General features: G+C 38.4%; 2 protein-coding genes across 4 annotated transcripts in view; one reads left to right on the forward strand and one right to left on the reverse strand.

The window, feature by feature from the left end:
- The window catches only part of runx1 (RUNX family transcription factor 1), a 23,948-nt gene extending 19,957 nt beyond the window's left edge, over positions 1-3,991 (forward strand). For both annotated transcript variants that reach the window (XM_017308042.2, XM_008430569.3), the window contains exon 8: positions 14-3,991. In XM_017308042.2, the coding sequence (XP_017163531.1) occupies positions 14-561 (548 nt within the window). In that variant the 3' untranslated portion in view covers positions 562-3,991. The remainder of the gene's footprint in view (positions 1-13) is intronic.
- On the reverse strand, positions 3,983-18,392 carry donson (DNA replication fork stabilization factor DONSON). 2 transcript variants are annotated; one of them, XR_014090507.1, is made up of 13 exons: positions 17,922-18,392; positions 16,921-16,989; positions 16,619-16,819; positions 11,942-12,120; positions 11,787-11,862; positions 11,614-11,716; positions 10,502-10,607; positions 10,242-10,382; positions 9,929-10,127; positions 9,699-9,768; positions 8,427-8,557; positions 5,447-8,325; positions 3,983-5,356 (listed from the first exon to the last, which is right to left on the reverse strand). XR_014090507.1 is itself a non-coding variant. In XM_008430581.2 (12 exons), exons 1-12 carry the CDS (start codon positions 18,261-18,263, stop codon positions 8,182-8,184), a joined length of 1,761 nt encoding a protein of 586 aa, XP_008428803.1. In that variant the 5' UTR covers positions 18,264-18,392; the 3' UTR covers positions 3,983-8,181. The 2 variants fall into 2 exon arrangements, 1 of the variants encoding a protein (XP_008428803.1); XM_008430581.2 differs by having other exon boundaries at positions 3,983-8,325.
- Between the last annotated feature and the right edge of the window lie 445 nt (positions 18,393-18,837).

Raw genomic sequence — 18,837 nt, forward strand, 5'->3', positions numbered from 1 at the left:
TCTTTTCCCTCAGGTCCTGACCTTACAGCCTTTGGTGACCCCAGGATGGCTTTGGAGCGTCCTTTTAGCTCCCTTCCCTCCCTGCCCGACTCTCGTTTCTCTAACCCTCGGGTGCACTATCCTCCTACAGGAGCTGCATTCACATACACCCCAACCCATAATCCAGTCTCTAATGGTGCCATCAGCATCACTATGGCAACAGCCATGGCAACCACCCAAACAGGACGGTACCATACATATTTGCCTCCACCGTATCCTGCAAACACCCCTCACCAAGCTCAGAATGGGCCGTTCCAGTCTACTTCATCTCCATACCACCTCTACTACTCAGCCACCACCGGCTCATACCAGTTCTCTATGATGGCTGGGGGAGCAGGCGGCAGTGACTCACATTCTCCACCTCGTATCCTCCCGCCTTGTACCACTGCATCCACAGGTTCTTCTCTTCTACACCCTTCTTTGCCCAATCAGAATGAGGGAGTGGGTGTGGAGGTGGAATCCAGCCACAGTAGCTCACCAACAAACATGGTTGCTGCTGAAGCTGTTTGGAGACCATATTGAGTCACCTGAGACAGTGATGACAGATGTTCTACTCTTATCATGGCAATGCTGCAAAGAGTAGACTCACCTGAAATAAGTATATTTTATATAATGACAACTCAAGGACTATGTGAGTCTTATCTTTACATCATTTAAGTTGTTTGACTGTGGCGGTTCTAGACTAGGTTTACCGGCAGGGGGTGGAGCAGTTCTTTTTCATTGAGGCACAGTACAAATAAATAAATAACAGGACAATATGTCATAAGTTAAGTAAGCCACAGAACCATTTGGTTCTCCAGAGTTGCAGATTGCAGACCCCTGAAAATACAGATGAAAACTGTCATTCTATCTCAATGCGGCTGAAGCCAGAAGAGCAACACTTTAAAGGTGCAGCATGAAACTTTTATAAATACTTTTTTTTTTTTTACATATTTGTTGAAGCTGTCACCATGTCATGGTTTGAGGTAGAGAATCAGTGAAAAAAATCTAGCTCCTCTGCTTTCTCCCAGTGCTAACTAGAACAACCAATCAGAGCCCAGAGGTGGGGTTAGCGCTGTCATTCAGTGTCCTGTGGTGCTGCCAGCTTTTACCAATAGATTCTGTTGAGTGCTCAGGCTAGTTAGCATAGCTATCGATGGCTGCAGGTAAAATGGTTTTTCTGTAATGGTAAGTTGTTTCTCCACCATTAGCACATTTAGCAGCGAGTACATGAGGATGAGTGATAGCACCAAGATCCTCCTCCTGGCTCTGATTGGTTGTTTTTGGTCGGGAGCAGCACATTTCTTCATTTCAAAAATATCTCGGGGAGGAAGATCGATCCTTAGGCAGATTATCTGTCTCCTACTGTTAAGAAATGGTGACAGTTTTAACAATTATGTAAAAAAACATGTTATTTATAAACGTTACATACATTTAATTAATTCATTGTTAAAATAAAACTGAAGGAAACCAATGTAATTGGCCCAACAATAGCAATACCTGTCTTTCCGTTAATTATCCATTAATTGCACAAATTAATGGATAATTTGAGTAATTATCTTGTAATTATTATTTTGTAAATTCCCCTTTATCTCATGAAATCTCAAGACATTACCAGTAACATATTGTTTTCTTAAAAAAAGCTTCAAAGTAAAAAAAAAAACAAAAAAACATACATTTTTGGATGAAAAGCATTTGCACCAGGATCAGGTGGTTTTTCGGTTGCATTGAAATACTTTTTTCACATCACAAGAGTAATGAGCAGGATGTTACTACCGGCAAAAACCCAGAAGACGACACAAAGTAGTAGAAGGATGATTTTTTTTTTCTTGGTGGGGGTTCGGACAATATGCAGCTGGTTCCACCAAACCTCTCACAGCATCTCACATTTTCTAAAATTTGTGTTGAATCTTTGCTGTAAAATGACTAACTACAATTTCCCCAAAATGCCGCCTACGTAGTCTCACATCATCATAAATCGATTTAGTATTACCACTTTATTACAGAGGTAATAACAGGGGTCAGGCCCGGTTCTGCAGGGGTGCTGGTACTTGTTTGCTCCTGCCTAAAACCGTCCATGTTGTTTGACAGATTGAAAGAAGCCAAAGTCTTCACCCTGTTAAATTGGAATTGGATAATCTATTCAATCTTTATGGCCTCCTGAGTTTTGCACCAGATAAACAAAATAACCTTATTTCATGAAATCTCCAAACATTACTAGTAATGTATAGTTTTTGTTTTTGTTTCTTAGAAAAAGCGTTGACCTGTTGAGCAAGCTGTTCATTTTCTGTAGGGTTCACAAAATGTTACTGAACCACAAATATGTAGATTTTGGTGTCAATTTTTAGTGATTGTAAGTCCAACTGGTTTCACACTAGGACTGTGTGAATGCAGGTCACCAACAGTACAGCATGTGTTTTTATACCAATGAAGAAACGTGTCACTTTGTGCAACTTACTCGCTGAATGACTTGTTTTACATTTTTGCTCAGAAAAGAGCTTAACTTCACAAACATGGGATTCAGTGTCTCAGATCTAGACACATACACTTAAGAGTCAGAGGTAAAAAGTCAAAGGTTAAAGGCATTGGTTCTATACATCAGATGTCAATTAAAGAGTTGGAAAGTATGCAGACATTTATTTTATGTTAGCTAACTTGAATATAACACTTTAATCAGTTTCATATTTCTGCCCAAATGCAATAGAGTAGCAAAGTGGAGTCCTTCCAAAAACAGAATAAGGGTTACACCAATTAACTCAGTAATCTTATTTTCAAAGTATGTCAGATGCACATTGTATTTTCCAGGCTGAATGGCACTCATTACACAATCAATCATATTTATTCTCCTTTTGATCGAAACTGCAGATTATATTTGCATTTCATGCTAAACCAAACATCTTCTGTCACATTGACTTTGCATGCCCTCTTTCACTTTACCCATCCATCTTCTCTGCAGCCTTTTCTTCGTCACCAGCAGCTGTTTAACATCTGTAGTCCAGGATATGCACCCAGTTGGCTGGCCTTTGGATTTTCCCTTCTGATCATTTTGTTTGCTCTTAATGAAACTCTTAAAATGATCGTGTCTTCACCCACAAATTGTTGTTCTATGTTTTTATTGGGTCCTTCATCTCCCAACATCACCGCACTGGATACATTATGCAGTCATTCCCAAAAGATTTGATCCTTGTGCACATTTTATAAACTTCACTGCTTGACATAGCATATTGTCAGGTGTATGGTATTCTGAACTTTAGTAATAAACATTTCATAAACCATAAGCTGTTAATGACAAGTGAATTAAGTTTACGGAAACTGCTTCCTTTTTTTATGACCTCTGCAACATCCCAGTGTTGTTTACCTGTGCTACCTTGTCAAATGTTCCTACTGTAGCACATCTAGATATCTGTCTGTCAGTGCTACCTTTCAAAAGCCGCTAGTGACATTTACATACAGAAGACCTGAGCAGTTAGTGTCGATGTTAAATACCAATTATATTTAAGAGAAGGGATTTGCACTTAGCAGGGATAAGTAGAATTTGAAAAAAATGTAAATGACATCTTTTCTAAAAGTATCTGAATCCCTCCCTATTTAAATAAACCTTGTGTAAATGCACTTAAAACCTTCTTGAGAATAGCCTCCCTGTTTTATCATGTAAAACTGGTACTAAAACCCCATATTAGAATCCTACCTTCACAAAGTACACATGGTAGCACATGTTGATCTACCAAAACACCATCAAAATATCTTAGCTGGTACATTTTGCTACAGCAAATTCCTTCCTTTGAATATCATTATAAAATACAGAGGTAGCACAGGCTGATGCACCAAAACTCCATCAGAATATCCGACCTGATAAATGTGTGGGTAGCGCACAGCAGTGCATCACGACCCTGCATCAGAATATCCTACCTTTAGAAAAATATTTTAAACACAGAGGTGTTTGTAAGAATGAAACAGCATCAGACAGAGGAAACAAGTTTTTATTGAAATGAAATTAGATATCTACAAATACAGATCTCTGCAAACGCTTTTTGTGCATTAATACATTGTATGACAGTCTTTATCAAATGAAGCAGACAAAGTGTGTAGACCAAACTTCGCAGGTCACTGTGCACCTGAAATGATAGGGTATCTTAATATACCCAACACCATAGAATTACACAACTTCAATCCCACATAATATCGCTACCAACATGCTCCATTTAGCAGTTTAATTAAAAGCGTTATTAAAATAAAATATTTTAAAGTATAGCCCACAAAACAACGTATTTTGTCCTGATTCACGTGGTTGACGCCAAGCAATGACTTTGTTTACAGTATGCAGTACAGTAAGGACATTGCAGACAGCAAACTAGTCATTTACAAATATGTAAACACAAGCTGCCTTAAAACATGCATAACACAACAGCTCACTGAAAGCCAGGTACAAAATAAATTAGATAAAGCTTACCTTAACCTTCAATGACATAAACAGATGAAAACTTCCACAGATGGGATGTATGAATAAATCTGCTGAGTAAGCAGTATGACATCGATGTGCGCATTGCCACACAGTAGGACGGATTGATGGGTAGCACAGATAGATCACCTGTTTGTTAAAAAAAAACTTGCCTACACACAATGACATTATTGTATCCTGCCAATAAAATCTTTTTTTCATCCATTCTTATAGATATAGCCTAGTTCTTTGGTTCCCATATTACCACAGTAATATATTACATGGATGTTCTTGTTTTTAACTCAATAGTTAAAGTATTTTATTTTTAACCATGTGAGCAAATACATTCTTTAACCATGTATATCGGATTAGTGTTCCTTTAGTCAATTAAATAATTCATTTAAATAAATTTTTCAGGTTTTGTAAATTATGGCATGAAATAAAATGAATGAATTACTACTAAACTTTATCCTGTTAAATCATAAATTTAAAAAAATCAATTTAAGATCAATTGAACTGAAAAAATAGTGCAAAAGAAATTAAAATGATTTCTTATATCATTGTGAACTTAAGTCTGACTGGGTAAAATCATTTAACAAAAAGAAAATTTATTGTTAAAAAATGTTTTTAAACAGAAATAAAACTAACCACGATTCAGCATTAGCACAATGCTAACTCACCAAGACCAAGTATCAATGGACACAGCAACAGTTTCGCTAGCACACGCTCCCATCAACTTAGCATAATAGATATTGAAAATTAACTTCTGGAAAGTGCTATTAATTTTCATTTTGATGATACCCACAAAGTTCAGCACAGTTTGTCTGTAGCACAGGCGTCAAACTCCAGTCCTGGAGGTCCACTGCCCTGCAACTTTTAGATGTGCCTGTGCTGCACCACCTGAACAGAATAATTAGGTCATTAGCAAGACTTTGGAGAACTGATCTACACAAGGAGGTAATGAAGCCGTTTCATTCCAGTGTTTTGTACCTGTGGCTCATCTGGAGGACTGGAGTCTGACACCCCTGGTCTACAGCCTCCTTACATCTTCAAAGAGCAGCCGACTGCATCCCAAGTTAAGACAGGATCACGCTTCCTTTTGAAACAGGAAATGAAGCTAAAAGAGGATCACACTTCTTTTCAAAATAAAAGTGTTTTCGGTTTTTCAAACTAAAAACGTAAATGTATTAATATGAATAGTAGAGAAAAGAGGACGTTTTCTCTTCTGAGTTACACTTGTTCTAAGACAAGCAAAAAGAACATTTCAGGGTTGTCTCCATTTTTCCAGAACTCACCTAGATGACCCCCAAGATTTTTGGGAAAACAAAAGTACTGACTAGTCCAGTGTTTCTCAACCTTTTTTGACCCAGCGCCCCCCTAACCCTTATCCAGGTCCCTCACCGCCCCCCACCAAAGAGTTAGCAGGCTACTTTGCACTGACTATTATTTTATCATTAATATTACTGTCACTATTGTAGATGTTTTGATTTTTATGCTTGTTTCTGTATTTATCATCAAAAATAATTTCCCAGAGAACAAAAAAGTCATAAGAATAGAAATTATTTTCACAGGTGTCTATGAAAAATGTAATGAATATTCAAGTTAAAATTGGTAGGTCTAACAGCAGCCAATCAGAGTGGAGAAATATTCTTATTTTGTGCCATTTTCTAGTTGTAAATATTCCATAAAATGACCAGATAAAAGATGTTCAACATGCCAGTTTAAACTTTGAACTATTTGCAAACCGACTGAGCTGCAGCATTAAAACATGGATAGAACTGTAACTACATTAATCATAACTCTTCTTCTCTTCAGTGTTTGTCAGTTTCTGGTGGTGCAGCTCTGTGCTGCCTTCAGGAGAATGGGACATCAGAGAATCATCCATAAAACTTCACCCACATGGCATTTACTGTTCAAACCAGAGCTTTCAGTGGAAAAACTAAAGTTCCTTTAATGCCATAGAAATATGAGACAGAAACATGGATTATATCTTTATATAGATCTGTCTATTGATTATAGATTAATAGTTTTACTGGACAGAAATGACAAAGAACAAATCTGGTTCTTAATCAAATCCTAATGAGTCAAATTCAAAGTGTCATGGAGTCATCAGCCTCATGACATTAACACTGACATGAAAAATAATATTGAAGAAATAAATATATCAAATCTAATTAAAAACATAAATCAGTGATCAGTTCTTTACTGTTATGATCTGTAAGATATATTTATTCTCAGTACTAGATGTGGTCTCAACAAACCCATGACACTTCAACAATATTATTTGACCTTTTATCTGGAAATAGTGTCTGTTTATTCTTGCCATACAGTCTCTGTATTAATTATTGCTCTAAAGGTCTTGCCATACCAGCTTATTCCTCTGTATTTACTTTAGTTTCTTAGTTTATTCTTTCATTTTGTTCTTCATTCATTTCCATTTAGTTTCATTTGATTAGTTTTATCCTCTCTTGGTTTATTGCTATGTTCACTTTAGTTTCTTTCCTGTTGATAGATTTATTTTATCATTTATTGACCATCAGTAATCTTCACTCATCACCTGCTGCGCCGCCTAATCGTCATGTGTTTCACATCATGTGTTGATTTTTTCACTGTTCAGCGTCGGATTCTCTGTTTTTATGCCATAATTCACATCTAGTTCGTCGCTCCGTTTTATGTTCCGCTTCTCCTGTTTCAGAGTTTTGCGCAATGTGAACGTCTTTTTTTTTAACCCCTAAGGTGCAGGGCGGTTGGGAAGAGTATCGATGGGGAAAAGGCAGACTGACATAAACCTTTTAAAACAACGGAAACAATTTCTGCATTCTGAATATTGAAATGTAAAAGTGCTGTGTTGTTCTATCACCCCGTTTCATACCGGACCACTTACAGCACCGTGTTAACGCTATAAAATGAACGCTCTCTATCGAGGTATCACCATGGAGGGACTTCTTTATTTCTTTATTTAAATGGGTTCATTTTTCAGAGGGATACTCAGTGAGGGTATCGTGATTTTAACTACCAGTAGCAGGAGAACAGAGCTGCACCACGAAGCTAACAGAAGCTAACAAACACTGAATAGAAGAAGAAGAAGAAGATGAAGAAGAGCTGCCATCATACCGTTGCAGCCAAGCAAGATTTAATGTTACATAATACAGTTTTACCAAGTTGCTCAAAGTCTAAACTGGTATTGTGCATTTAAGGTGTAAAGTTTACCTTCGACCAAACGCCCCCCTTTTGTAAAAATGTCCGCCAGCGCCCCCTGCCGTCCTCTGAACGCCCCCTGGGGGGCGGTACCGCCCACGTTGAGAACCACTAGACTAAAGTTGAACTCTTTGGAATTACCAGTTGCCAGTTTTCAGGTTTAGGCAGCAATCACCTTTTAACATTGGGTGATGTAAGTTGGGACGTTATTCTCTTTTAGAGAGAATAATATCAAACCAATTTAAATGTTTGAAACACTAAAATGACTAACATGCAAAAAAAAAAAAAAGAAAGAAAGAAAATCAGGAAGTGGTCAAACGCCAATAAAATTAACTTGTTGAAAAAAAAATTGTAGAAAAATTACTTGCATAAATAGGATTTATTATGAACTATTTTTTAAAAACAATTTACAAAAAATACACTTATGCTTGATGAAAGACCAACAAAATCTAAAGAATTGAAGAAACTCCATTGGATGTTGTCTTTTTGTGGAGGTGTGATGGTTTGAGATATGCACCATCTCTGTTTTATCCAATCTTCCAGGTGTAGCTATAGTTATTCAGTGCTAAGTGCGTCAGGGTAGTTTTGCCAAGAGTGGATGGCTGCTGGAGATGATTAATAGAAGCAGGAGGAAGACCACAGTGAGTCAGGTCTCCCACTGCCTTGCTACACTACAAAACACAGAAACATGGGAGATTGCTCAATATTTACTGTGACGTGACCGATTCAAAATTAGTGTTACTGTGCATCTATTATGTGATTAATGTCATACCCGTTTCCTGCAGGTTTCTATGTTCATGACAGCAGTGGGTGTATGAGTATAAAGAGCAGCAGAGAAGTTGCCTTTTTGAGCAGTCTGAAGAAGAGCTGTGATGGCATGAAGAGATGAAGGAAGGATGGGTCCTAAAGTGCAAAAAGAAAGTCAGTTTAAGTTCATTTGTACACCACCAACTCACAACAAATGTTATCTCAAGACACTTAAGAAACAGAGGCCCCGTTTGTTTCCCATCATACAGAAATACACATCAAAATCCCATCAGTAAGATCCAATCATCCACTGACATACAGTCCAGTTTGATCTTGTAAAGTAAAGCAGTCAAATTCAGTTTATGTTATCTATGAAGGACTTTGAGAGGACAGGAAGCAGGGACTGACACAGAAATAGAATCTGTCTAAACTGTGATAATATCGCCTGTTGCTGCCACCTACTGGTATTTTTGTTCAAGTTTCCCTGACAATATGGATGGTTTCATTCAGCTCAGTTCAAGAGCCAAAATAATGGCAAATCTAAAACTGGAGAGAAGCAGGAAAAAGTTGCAGGGTGTGGTAAGATTTTATTTTGTTGGGATTGTATTAACCGTTTTGATTCTAGCAAATGACTGCAGTGAAAAATTTAAAGGGGTCTGAATACTTTGAGCCCACTGTATATTTCCTATGCACATAGTACCATTTTATAACACAATCAAGTAACTATGTTACCTTCAGTTGTTATAAGAATGCTATATATCAAATGTGACTTTAAAGAAATTTGACACTGTAATTTAACACCTCTTAAGACTCCTGCTCTTTCTGGAACTCCACCATCAAGAAGTTGCCACAACATCGCTCCTCTATTAACCTTTTAACAACATTTTTACCAGCATTACACTTAGACGTATGTTTAATCAGCTCCATCAGTTTTTTGTTAATTGCTGCTTGCTAGTTTAAAGGACCTGGATGGTGAAGTTGTGGGGGACGGTTGCTCTGAAGTACAGGATCTGCGCCTCAAAGGTGTTGCCAGGTTCACTAAAGGCATTTTGCACAGTTGAATGGTTGTCATGGGAGATTAAAGAATTTCTCAGACATGCATGAAAGAATCAAAGAAACACTCCATATATGTTTTTGGTGACGGAATAACATTATATCATGTAAAGCTAAAAAAAGTTGATTTAACATAATGCTACCCCTACCATATCAATATGAACAGGGTTATAGTTTTGAAAACTCAAAAGAACATCTGCAATTCAGAAGTAAAACCAAAAACGTTCTAGTTCTGGTTCTGTACCTGTGAGCTCCAGACTGCTAATGTTCTGGTAGGTACAATCGACCAAATTCTTGACATTAACGCTGCGGCCCTGGAAAGCACATCATAAACCAGACTGTTAAACGGGTTAATAAAGACAGAGTTATTAGTAAAGGTTGATCTTACATTTCATTTTCAGTCCTTCAAAGAAAAAAATATATGAGTCAATATGTATATCGACTCAGAAACAATGACATGGATGACTCCGATACCTTCAGAACTTTCATGGTAGCCCCTCTGAAGGCAGTGGGGGCCAGCAGGGTTGGTGGCAGACCGGTCTGAGAACCAGCTGCAGCCACCACACTCTTCCAGTTGATGAGGAAGTTGATGAGATTGAAGGAGTGGGATCCCTCCACACATACAGCCGACTCAGGTTTATGGTCTAGAGACAGAGTTGGAGCTTCTTTTTGTCTATATAAGCAGTCAAGGAGCATTCAGTATTCACTATTTTATTTTACTTGTTCAAGAAGAACAAGGTTGTATTGGTTCAGAAATGTCGCAAAAACAAGGAGCAATGGAGGATACAGCTGGATGTTAAGGCATTCGGGCTTCTTGAGTTTGTCCTGGATTCCTATCTCCTTTAGCCAAGACAAGCTGTCATCTTCACCTTGGCTGCATCCATCATCTTCTTCATCCCAATTCTGATAGTCCTCATCCACCTGCAAGCTGCAACATTTACATTTTGAATCACTGCAGCAGTAAACCAAGAAAAAGACCATTTTAAACATCTTCTAGAACATAGAATTCAGATTTGTCATCAACAGTGCACACAGTAAAAGTCTCACAAATCTTTGTTCTCATTTTCCATTTCCTCTTCTCCCTGTTGAATACTTTTATGTTGCTCACTAATCCGCCTCCTTTCCTTCAGCAGGGGAAGACTGAACTCCACACCTTAACAAAGACAAGGGTCAGAGATAAAGTACAGTAGCACAATATGGTGCCAGAGGTTGCAATACGTTTTTTGTCGTCGGTCATTTTGACTGCCAGCATAAAAAAAATCTGGCATTAACTGTATTTACTCCTCAAATTATAATCACATTAACATTAGGCTATTCAGCCGCATTTTTATGCGGTTTAGTTCATATTCACCTAGTTGAACCATGAATCCAGATCCCATCATACATAAAGCAGATGAACACATCTAACTTTTTCTCCATAGTGATAAAAACCGCTGACTGTGACTCCAATAATTTATAAGTTAAATTAAATGACTCCACTTAAATTACAAGCACTTCACCTGCTGGGGTCTGAATGTACAGTGCCTCACTAATTCCTCCTGGCTCCCATTTGCAGAGAAATCTGCTCTAGTTCATCAGTCAGTTGGATCTCTCTGATCCAAACGGATCAATCTAATCAAACTGAAAGCTTTATACCCTGTGAGTGGTCCGGGTGTGCGCTTTTACAGTCTATTTATGCACCTTTACTTATTTCTTCATGATGAACTGTCGGCTCCTCTGTTTAGACTGTAAACGAATGAACACAACATTGCATTCTCTTCAGTTTTCTCTGTTCTGTATGTACTGGAGACTGAAATTAAATGCGCCATTTCAACAAAAGGTTTGGAATGCGCTTCTGAACGCTCCAAAGCGTCCGGTCCACAACTCTTCAACACGCTGTCAGCTTCCGGTCAGAAAGATGCATTTAGTCCAGTGTACAGGAGGTAATATTCAGAAAGGGTCTTTTTATTGATTGACTCTAGTTGCCGCTGCGATGAAATCTTTGCATTAAGTCTATAATGCCTGCCCACCTGCACCAGTCAAGGGTGTGAATTATTACCTGTCAAGAAGGCTTCACATTTTTCAGTCATTAAAACCTCCCCCCCAAAAAACAGTCAAATATGGAAACTATTCCATTAATGCGACCCCTGACTGGTACATGCTATTCTTTTTATGAGTACCTTCAGTCTTCATTGCTTCTCTGAGACCTCGAGTAGTAGGAGAAATTAAGGCAGTTATGCAGTCTGACCCTGCAAGGCCTGCTGCCTTGAACAACACTGTGAACTGATGCAAAGAACAGCCAATTAGGGAAATAAAAACAGAAGCTATCAAACACCAAAGCATGTTAATGTACCTGATAGGAGCAGACATAGAAGTATGGGCACAGCCCCACCTTTAAAAGGCTGTAGAGAGATGACAAACTGACAGACCTAAGAAGAGAAAACAGCTTTTTATTGGATGCTATCCTCCCAGACCTCAAGGAGAGAGCAGAAAATCTAACAATCTCACCATTCCTTCACAAGACTCTCGTGTACTGCTTCATCCTGAGTCCAGGGCATGTTCTTCCCAGAGAAATTCTTTTCAGCATTGATCCTGGGGAACAAAGAGAGCCAGGGCAGGGAAGGGTGCTGCCAGTACACCAAGCACTGCTGAAAGGCAGACCGGACGTCGGACCAGGACCTGGGCTCCTGCAACACACACAGCATTACATTCAGCGAGTGAGATGACAGTGATTCTTGAGAAAAGGGACAAAATAGGTTTTAATTTTCCCATAATTTTTTTTTTGTCATTTCTCAACCTTATGTATGCAAATATGACAAATAATGTTTTGGAAATGTAAAGATGCTAAGGTACAGGCTCACAGTTGCAACATTTTTTTTTAAAAATTACATTTTTAATCGACCTGACCCAGAATGTTGTTATCACCATTTGACAAAAATAAATATAAAATAATTTTTAATGACCCTATTAGTGATATTTTTACTCATTTTACAGACAAATGCTTCTCAAGAAACAAAATAAATATTATTTAAAACAAAAAACAACAAAAAGTCCATCTGAAGGAGTTGACACAGAACTGAAGGTGACAAACTAGTGAGTAAAATGAAAAACTTGATACATGTGAAGTAATGCAATTTATGTAAAATACATTAAAATGAATTAATGCCACATTTAAGTGAGATCTGACAACAATTTCACTGAAAGAGTCAGAAAAACTGACGGAGTTGACAAAAAGCCAAACTACCTCAATTTATACGATGTTATTCTGAAGGAGGCCATGTTGTAGCTCATCAGGTCCATGAAATCTTTACATTTTTACCAAAATTAAGTTTTTATTTCACAAAATTTCATCAAAGTTTTGTAAATTGTCAGTTATGGTGTTGACACATCATGGTTGTGACAAACAACTTAGGAATAAAAAGAAGAAAAAACTAAAGAATAACTTAAGCTAACCAGAGCTAACTAGCCCTCTTAGCAAAGGAAGAGAAAGGAAGAGGTCATGGGGTCCTCAGAAGTTCTGGTGCCCCCAATAATGCCTGATTTTTTTTTTTTTTTTACATTCTTTTCATGTCTGACGGTGTTGACAAAAACTAGGGACAAATATCAATGGAGTTGGAAAATATATAAAAATAATTTTTAATTCAATTTATTGATACTTTTATAATTATTTATATGACTACTTATACTTAATTGTCATAATATATAATTTTAGTATTTCTTTAATTATTTTAAACTATTATAATGTATTGAGTTCTGCTCCTGGACGAGGGCTTTTACAGGCATCATCCACCGACTACAATGTTTAAAATAAATAAATATTCAGCAAATACCTGGAAAATATACATTGTTGTGCTCACATGACCCAGGTTAGTTTAGTCAGATATTTGAAAAATTATACTTTGTGTATATTTTATTCAAATTGTGTGCTTTATCCATAGGACCTGTTTTGTCTCTATTCTCAAGAATCACTGATGAACAAATAACTAACTAAACTAAACATCCTAACAACACCCTAACCCTAACCCTGTCCAGAGATTGATTGGCTGTCCTCTTTCATCTTTGGAGGAGATCTACAGAACCCGCTGCCTCTGGAGTGCTCGCAGTAGGGCTGAAACGATTCCTCGAGTGATTCGAGTACCTCGATTATTAAAATTCCTCGAGGAAAATTGACCTGCCTCGAAGCTTCGTTAATTTATGTTGTATCATTTAGCGCACCGTGTTTCAGCCGGAACATTATTTGCGTTGCGCGGAGCTCTGACTTCCGCCTCTGAGTTGTTGACGGAAGCTACGTGTTAGCGACATAACGTCCAATCTTCAGGTTCGGCCCGCGGGGATTTTACTGATTGGTGATAATTCCGGGTTTTCATCGTTTTTGTGGGACCAATAAACATCCTTAAAATGACCGGCGCGATGCCGGGAGTTCGGCAGCCTTTCTGCTCCGGAGCTGCTGGTTGAACGGCGGGAAGAAGCTGAGGAGGATTTCTACAGGTGAGCGGAGAGACTGAACACGGCGGGCGGCTGAGGGTTGATGCTTACAGGGTCAGAGCAGCTTTACGGACGAACCGCACAATAAACTTATATCATCCCGGTCTGAACAAACGGGAGGCGGAACATGGCTGGTAGATGAGTTTCTGAACGGAGGAGCCGTAAATATCCCGTATTGCTCCCCCGGTGTACAAAAAAGTAACTGGTAGGGAAGCTCAAATGTGGAAAAAATAGACTGATGTTGATATCCGACAGTAACACTGGTGTTATGGAAGATTCACCAATATTTTATTTCATAATTGTTTTTATCCGATTACTCGATTAATCGTAATAAAAATCTATAGATTACTCGATTACTAAAATAATCGTTTACAACAGCCCTAGCTCGCAGCATCATCAAGGAACCCCTCACCCCTGGCCTCCACCTCTTCAAACTTCTGCTTTCAGGGTGGCGTTTCAGGGCAATAAAGTCAAGGACAAACATACTAAAAAATAGTTTCTACCCAAGAGCTGTTGTTGCCCTAAAGACAGCAAATCCATCTAAAACCTGATCTTTATGTATTTATTAACTTACTTACTTATTTATTCTTAACATTCCAATTGCTTCTGTGTTTCTTCAAGAGTTCCTTTTTTATTTTTGTTTTGCTTTATTCATGCACAATGACATTAAAAGGAATTCTCAAAAAGAAATCCTCAATATCAACTGTAAAGTTAAGATAAATGAGGAAAGCGCAATTTGCTTCAGAAAGAGGTGAGATAATAACATTAACTGTGCCTGCAACAACTTCTCCAGTTTCTTTTCAGAGAAAATTCAAAAGATCAGAGGATTAATCTGCACATCCACTCCAAAGACAGTACCAATGCTGTGCCCAAACAAAACAAATGCAGGACAAATGACCCAATTTCAACTACTTAATTATAAAACCCTAGAAGAAATTAGAAGTCAATTAAGCTCCAGTTCCTGCTGTCTGGATGTCCTGCCCACACATTTCTTTAAGAAAGTCCTGCCTGTCGTTGCCAATGATCTGATCCAAATAGTAACTCATCGCTCTCTTCAGGTGTTTTTTTCCCCCAGGCTTTGAAAACAGCAGTTATCAAACCACTGATAAAAAAGAACAATCTGGACAAATCACTACTGCAGAATTACTGGCCAATCTCTGATCTCTGACCTCCCATTCATCAGCAAAATCATTGAAAAAGCTGTTTTTAAACAATTAACTAAATTCCTAACAATAATGAATCGCTTTGACTCCTTCCAGTCTGGTTTTCGTGCTCACCACAGCACGGAGACGGCCTAGTCAAAGTGTTCAATGACATCCATATAAACACAGACTGTGGGAGAACCACAGTGCTGGTTCTGTTGGACCTCAGTGTTGACCACAACATTTTATTGAATCGACTGGAGAGTTGGGTCGGACTCTCTGGTCCAGTGCTCAACTGGTTTGAATCCTACATAAATAACTGGAATTTCTTTGTTTCAATCAGAAACTTCTCATCAAAGAGGTCAAAGGTCACATGTGGGGAACCCCAAGGTTCAATCCTAGGACCCCTTTTCAATATTTATATGCTCCCACAGGCTCAGATTATAACAGAAAATAAGATCAGCTACCATAACTATGCGGATGATACACAGCTCTACATCACGATGTCACCAGGTGACTCTGAACCCATCCAATCACAGAACAGATCAAAGTGTGGATGTGACAAAACTTTCTCCAGCTGAACAGAAACAAAACTGAAGTTATTATCTTCGGACCTAAAGAGGAGCGAACCAGAATCAATGCACAGCTTCAGTTATTACAACTGAAAACCAGCGATCAGCCCGAAACCTGGGAGTAGTGATGGACTCTGACCTGAACCTTCAGAGCCACATCAAGACAGTCACAAAGTCGGCCTTCTATCACCTGAAGAACATCTCTAGGATTAGAGGACTGATGTCTCAGCACAATCTAGAGAAACTCATCCATGTGTTTATCTTTAGCTGCATTGATTACTGCAACAGCGTCTTCACAGGTCTGACTAATAAATCAATCAAACAGCTGCAGCTGATCCAGAAGCTGCTGCTCGAGTTCTCACTAAAACCAGGAAGATAGAGACATAACACCAGTTTTAAAGTCCCTACACTGGCTCCCTGTAGCTCAGAGAAGAGACTTTAAAATACTGATGTTAGTTTATAAATCACTGAACGGTTTGGCACCACGATACATTAAAGATCTGTTATTGCTGTACCAACCGTCTAGACCCCTCAGATCTTCTGGTTCTGCTCTGCATCCCCAGAACCAGAACCAAACGAGGAGAAGCAGCATTCAGCTTCTACGCACCACAGATTTGGAACAAACTTCCAGAAAACTGTAAAACAGCTGAAACACTGAGTGCCTTTAAATCTCAACTTGAAACCCACCTGTTGCTTATGGCTAAATTGCGGGTTTTAAAGTGTTAGGTTTGAGAATCCTTCTACGATGTCGCTCTGCTAAAACTCTGTTCGAGGAGACCCCATAAGGGCAAGTCCTCACGTGGATCGATGTTTTAATGTTTTTATCTTTACTTTTAATAATGTTTTTATCTTTTTTTAAATCTTTTTCTAAATCTCTCTCATTCTTTGTTTCTATTTTTATTTTAATTATGTAAAGCACTTTGAAATGCCTTGCTGCTGAAATGTGCTATACAAATAAAATTTGATTGATTGATTGATTGAACTACCTGCAGATTGTGCGGGAGCATGGTAAACTTAGCTCTGCAGCTGTTGCTGAGCCCCAGAGCTTCTTCCTGGGCTTTCGGTTGCCCTGTCCACGACATGGAGACTGGAGAGGTGAAGATGACCCGAGTTTTCAAGCTCCAGTCAGCTGGATACTCCGCACAGCTAACAGGGGCTATGGAGACGGGTGCAAAGGCCAGTGGGTTCTAATGGAAAAACAGTGAGGACATGTGAGCACATTTAAGGCTCCAGACTAACATTCTGATGCTATATATCTGCTTGTGTTAATATAACAGAAAAAGCCCACCTTGAGCAGCAGATTGTCAGTATGTTGCTCCTCTGTTTCCAACAGAGGGTCGTCTTCAGACAGAGATTTCTACAACAAAATGCATGCAACTTTTTTCATCAGCATGTTTTTGTTCTGTTTGATCCCTGCAGTACCTTTAATGTTTTACTCTTTTTTATTGCTCTTGCAATTCAGCCCTGAGCAACAAAACTAGTTTTTCTAATTTTGTTGCCAAAACTAATTTTCAACAAAAAAATAGTCTGTTGTTGAAAAAAAAACTATCTTTGTAAAATTCTTGATAGCATAGGTTCTAAATTTCAACAATCTCATAGCCTTTGGTGTATAAGGATTAAGCGGTTGTTCTTTGACTTCTTGTTTATTTTTTGTTAATCAAGCAGGGGAATTCGACCTAGAAAATTTTAACATTTGTTTAAAATAAGTTGCAAGTAATCCCAAATTAAGTTCCTTATTTGTTGTGTCACCTTTTTAACTCTTATTGTCTTCACTTCGTTTTATTCGTCTAATATGTGGTTGACTTCCGGTTTCTGATTTCATGCTTTTATTTTGATAGGACAACTTCCGCTATACGACAAAAAGAACGGAAAACAAGCTGCAACAGCGTTATTAAAATGTATCTTACATCTCTCTTATGAGAGAACAAAAGATGACAGTAGTTGATTTTTAGACCTTTGATGAGGTGGACAGCATCAGCTGATCACCGATCTCCCAACATTAAGAAAATCGGCACAGATAAATCAGTTGGCTGATAATTGACATAAGGCAATAGCTTATTTTATATTTATAAATATAGCTTTAGTGTATTGTTATTGATTTATTTCCAAGCCTTAGGTGAATTTCGTCATGGCTGTAATTCAAAGCGCTTAACAACACAGTGGCCTGATTAAAGGCTTTATGTTGTAAGAATAATCAGTAGGAAACATGTTTATTTGGCAGACATGTTGGAACAATGAGTTTTGCGAAGCAGATATAAAACTGGTTTGTGGGCGAATTACTGATCCTACCTCCGCCGAGCTGTCTTCTGGTGGACCACTTCTGCGGTCCCCTGATGTCTTCTCCGCGGACATTAGTTTTATAAAAGTACCCACATCTTCACCGTCCCCGTCTTCAACTAAAACGTTCTTCGGACGACTGACAGTGTTGTCCCAAGTCAAAAAAGGATTCCTGCGTTTTCCTTTGCTTGTGGACCGGCTATGGAAGCTGGGAGCTGCTGAGGAAGAGCCAGAAGCCGGAGAAGAGCCGCTCGCTCCGGGACTCTCAACGACATTACGGGCTCTTTTTCTCCTCAGCCGAACGACCTCAGCAGGCCGCTTACAGCTGGACCAGGAGTCGCCCTGCTGAGCCATGCAGGAGGACAAAAGTTTCAGTAGAAATGTAACAAAATAATTCAAATTCAAAATCACCACGCTGTTTATTTGACGCGCCTTCCGCACTGCGCAAACTCCCGTCGTCTTTTTCTTTTTCTCTTGATGTTGTTTACGTTTTGCAACTATTGTAAAAAATGAATTACCGCCACCTGCTGGGCTGGAGTATAGGAAATCGAACGAACAGCAGAGAAATTCAATAAATACACTAGATATGACAGATATAAATATCTAGGAAATTACTTAAACAAGATTAAGGAGAGATGGCAGAAACAGCGGGAAGAAGATAGAACTAGGAGGTGACTTTATAGTATTCAAAGAAAAGTTGGTGTAATGAGAACAGATTGCATTATGGCCATGCAGGGTTAAATAGTGCTTTATATAAAATGGGAAAATATTCAACAGGAAAATGTGATTTTTGTTTTCAAGATGACACAATAAAACATGTTTTGTTGTTCTGTTCCAAATATTCTGTTGAGAGAAGATAATTAGTTTGTAGATTACAAGATAATAAATTACAGTTAAATATACAAGTAATTTTTTGACAAAATTTCTA

The sequence above is a fragment of the Poecilia reticulata genome, chromosome 2 (genome assembly GCF_904066995.2).
Source record: "Poecilia reticulata chromosome 2, P_reticulata-male-v2, whole genome shotgun sequence".
In the NCBI taxonomy this organism is placed as follows: Eukaryota; Metazoa; Chordata; class Actinopteri; order Cyprinodontiformes; family Poeciliidae; genus Poecilia; species Poecilia reticulata.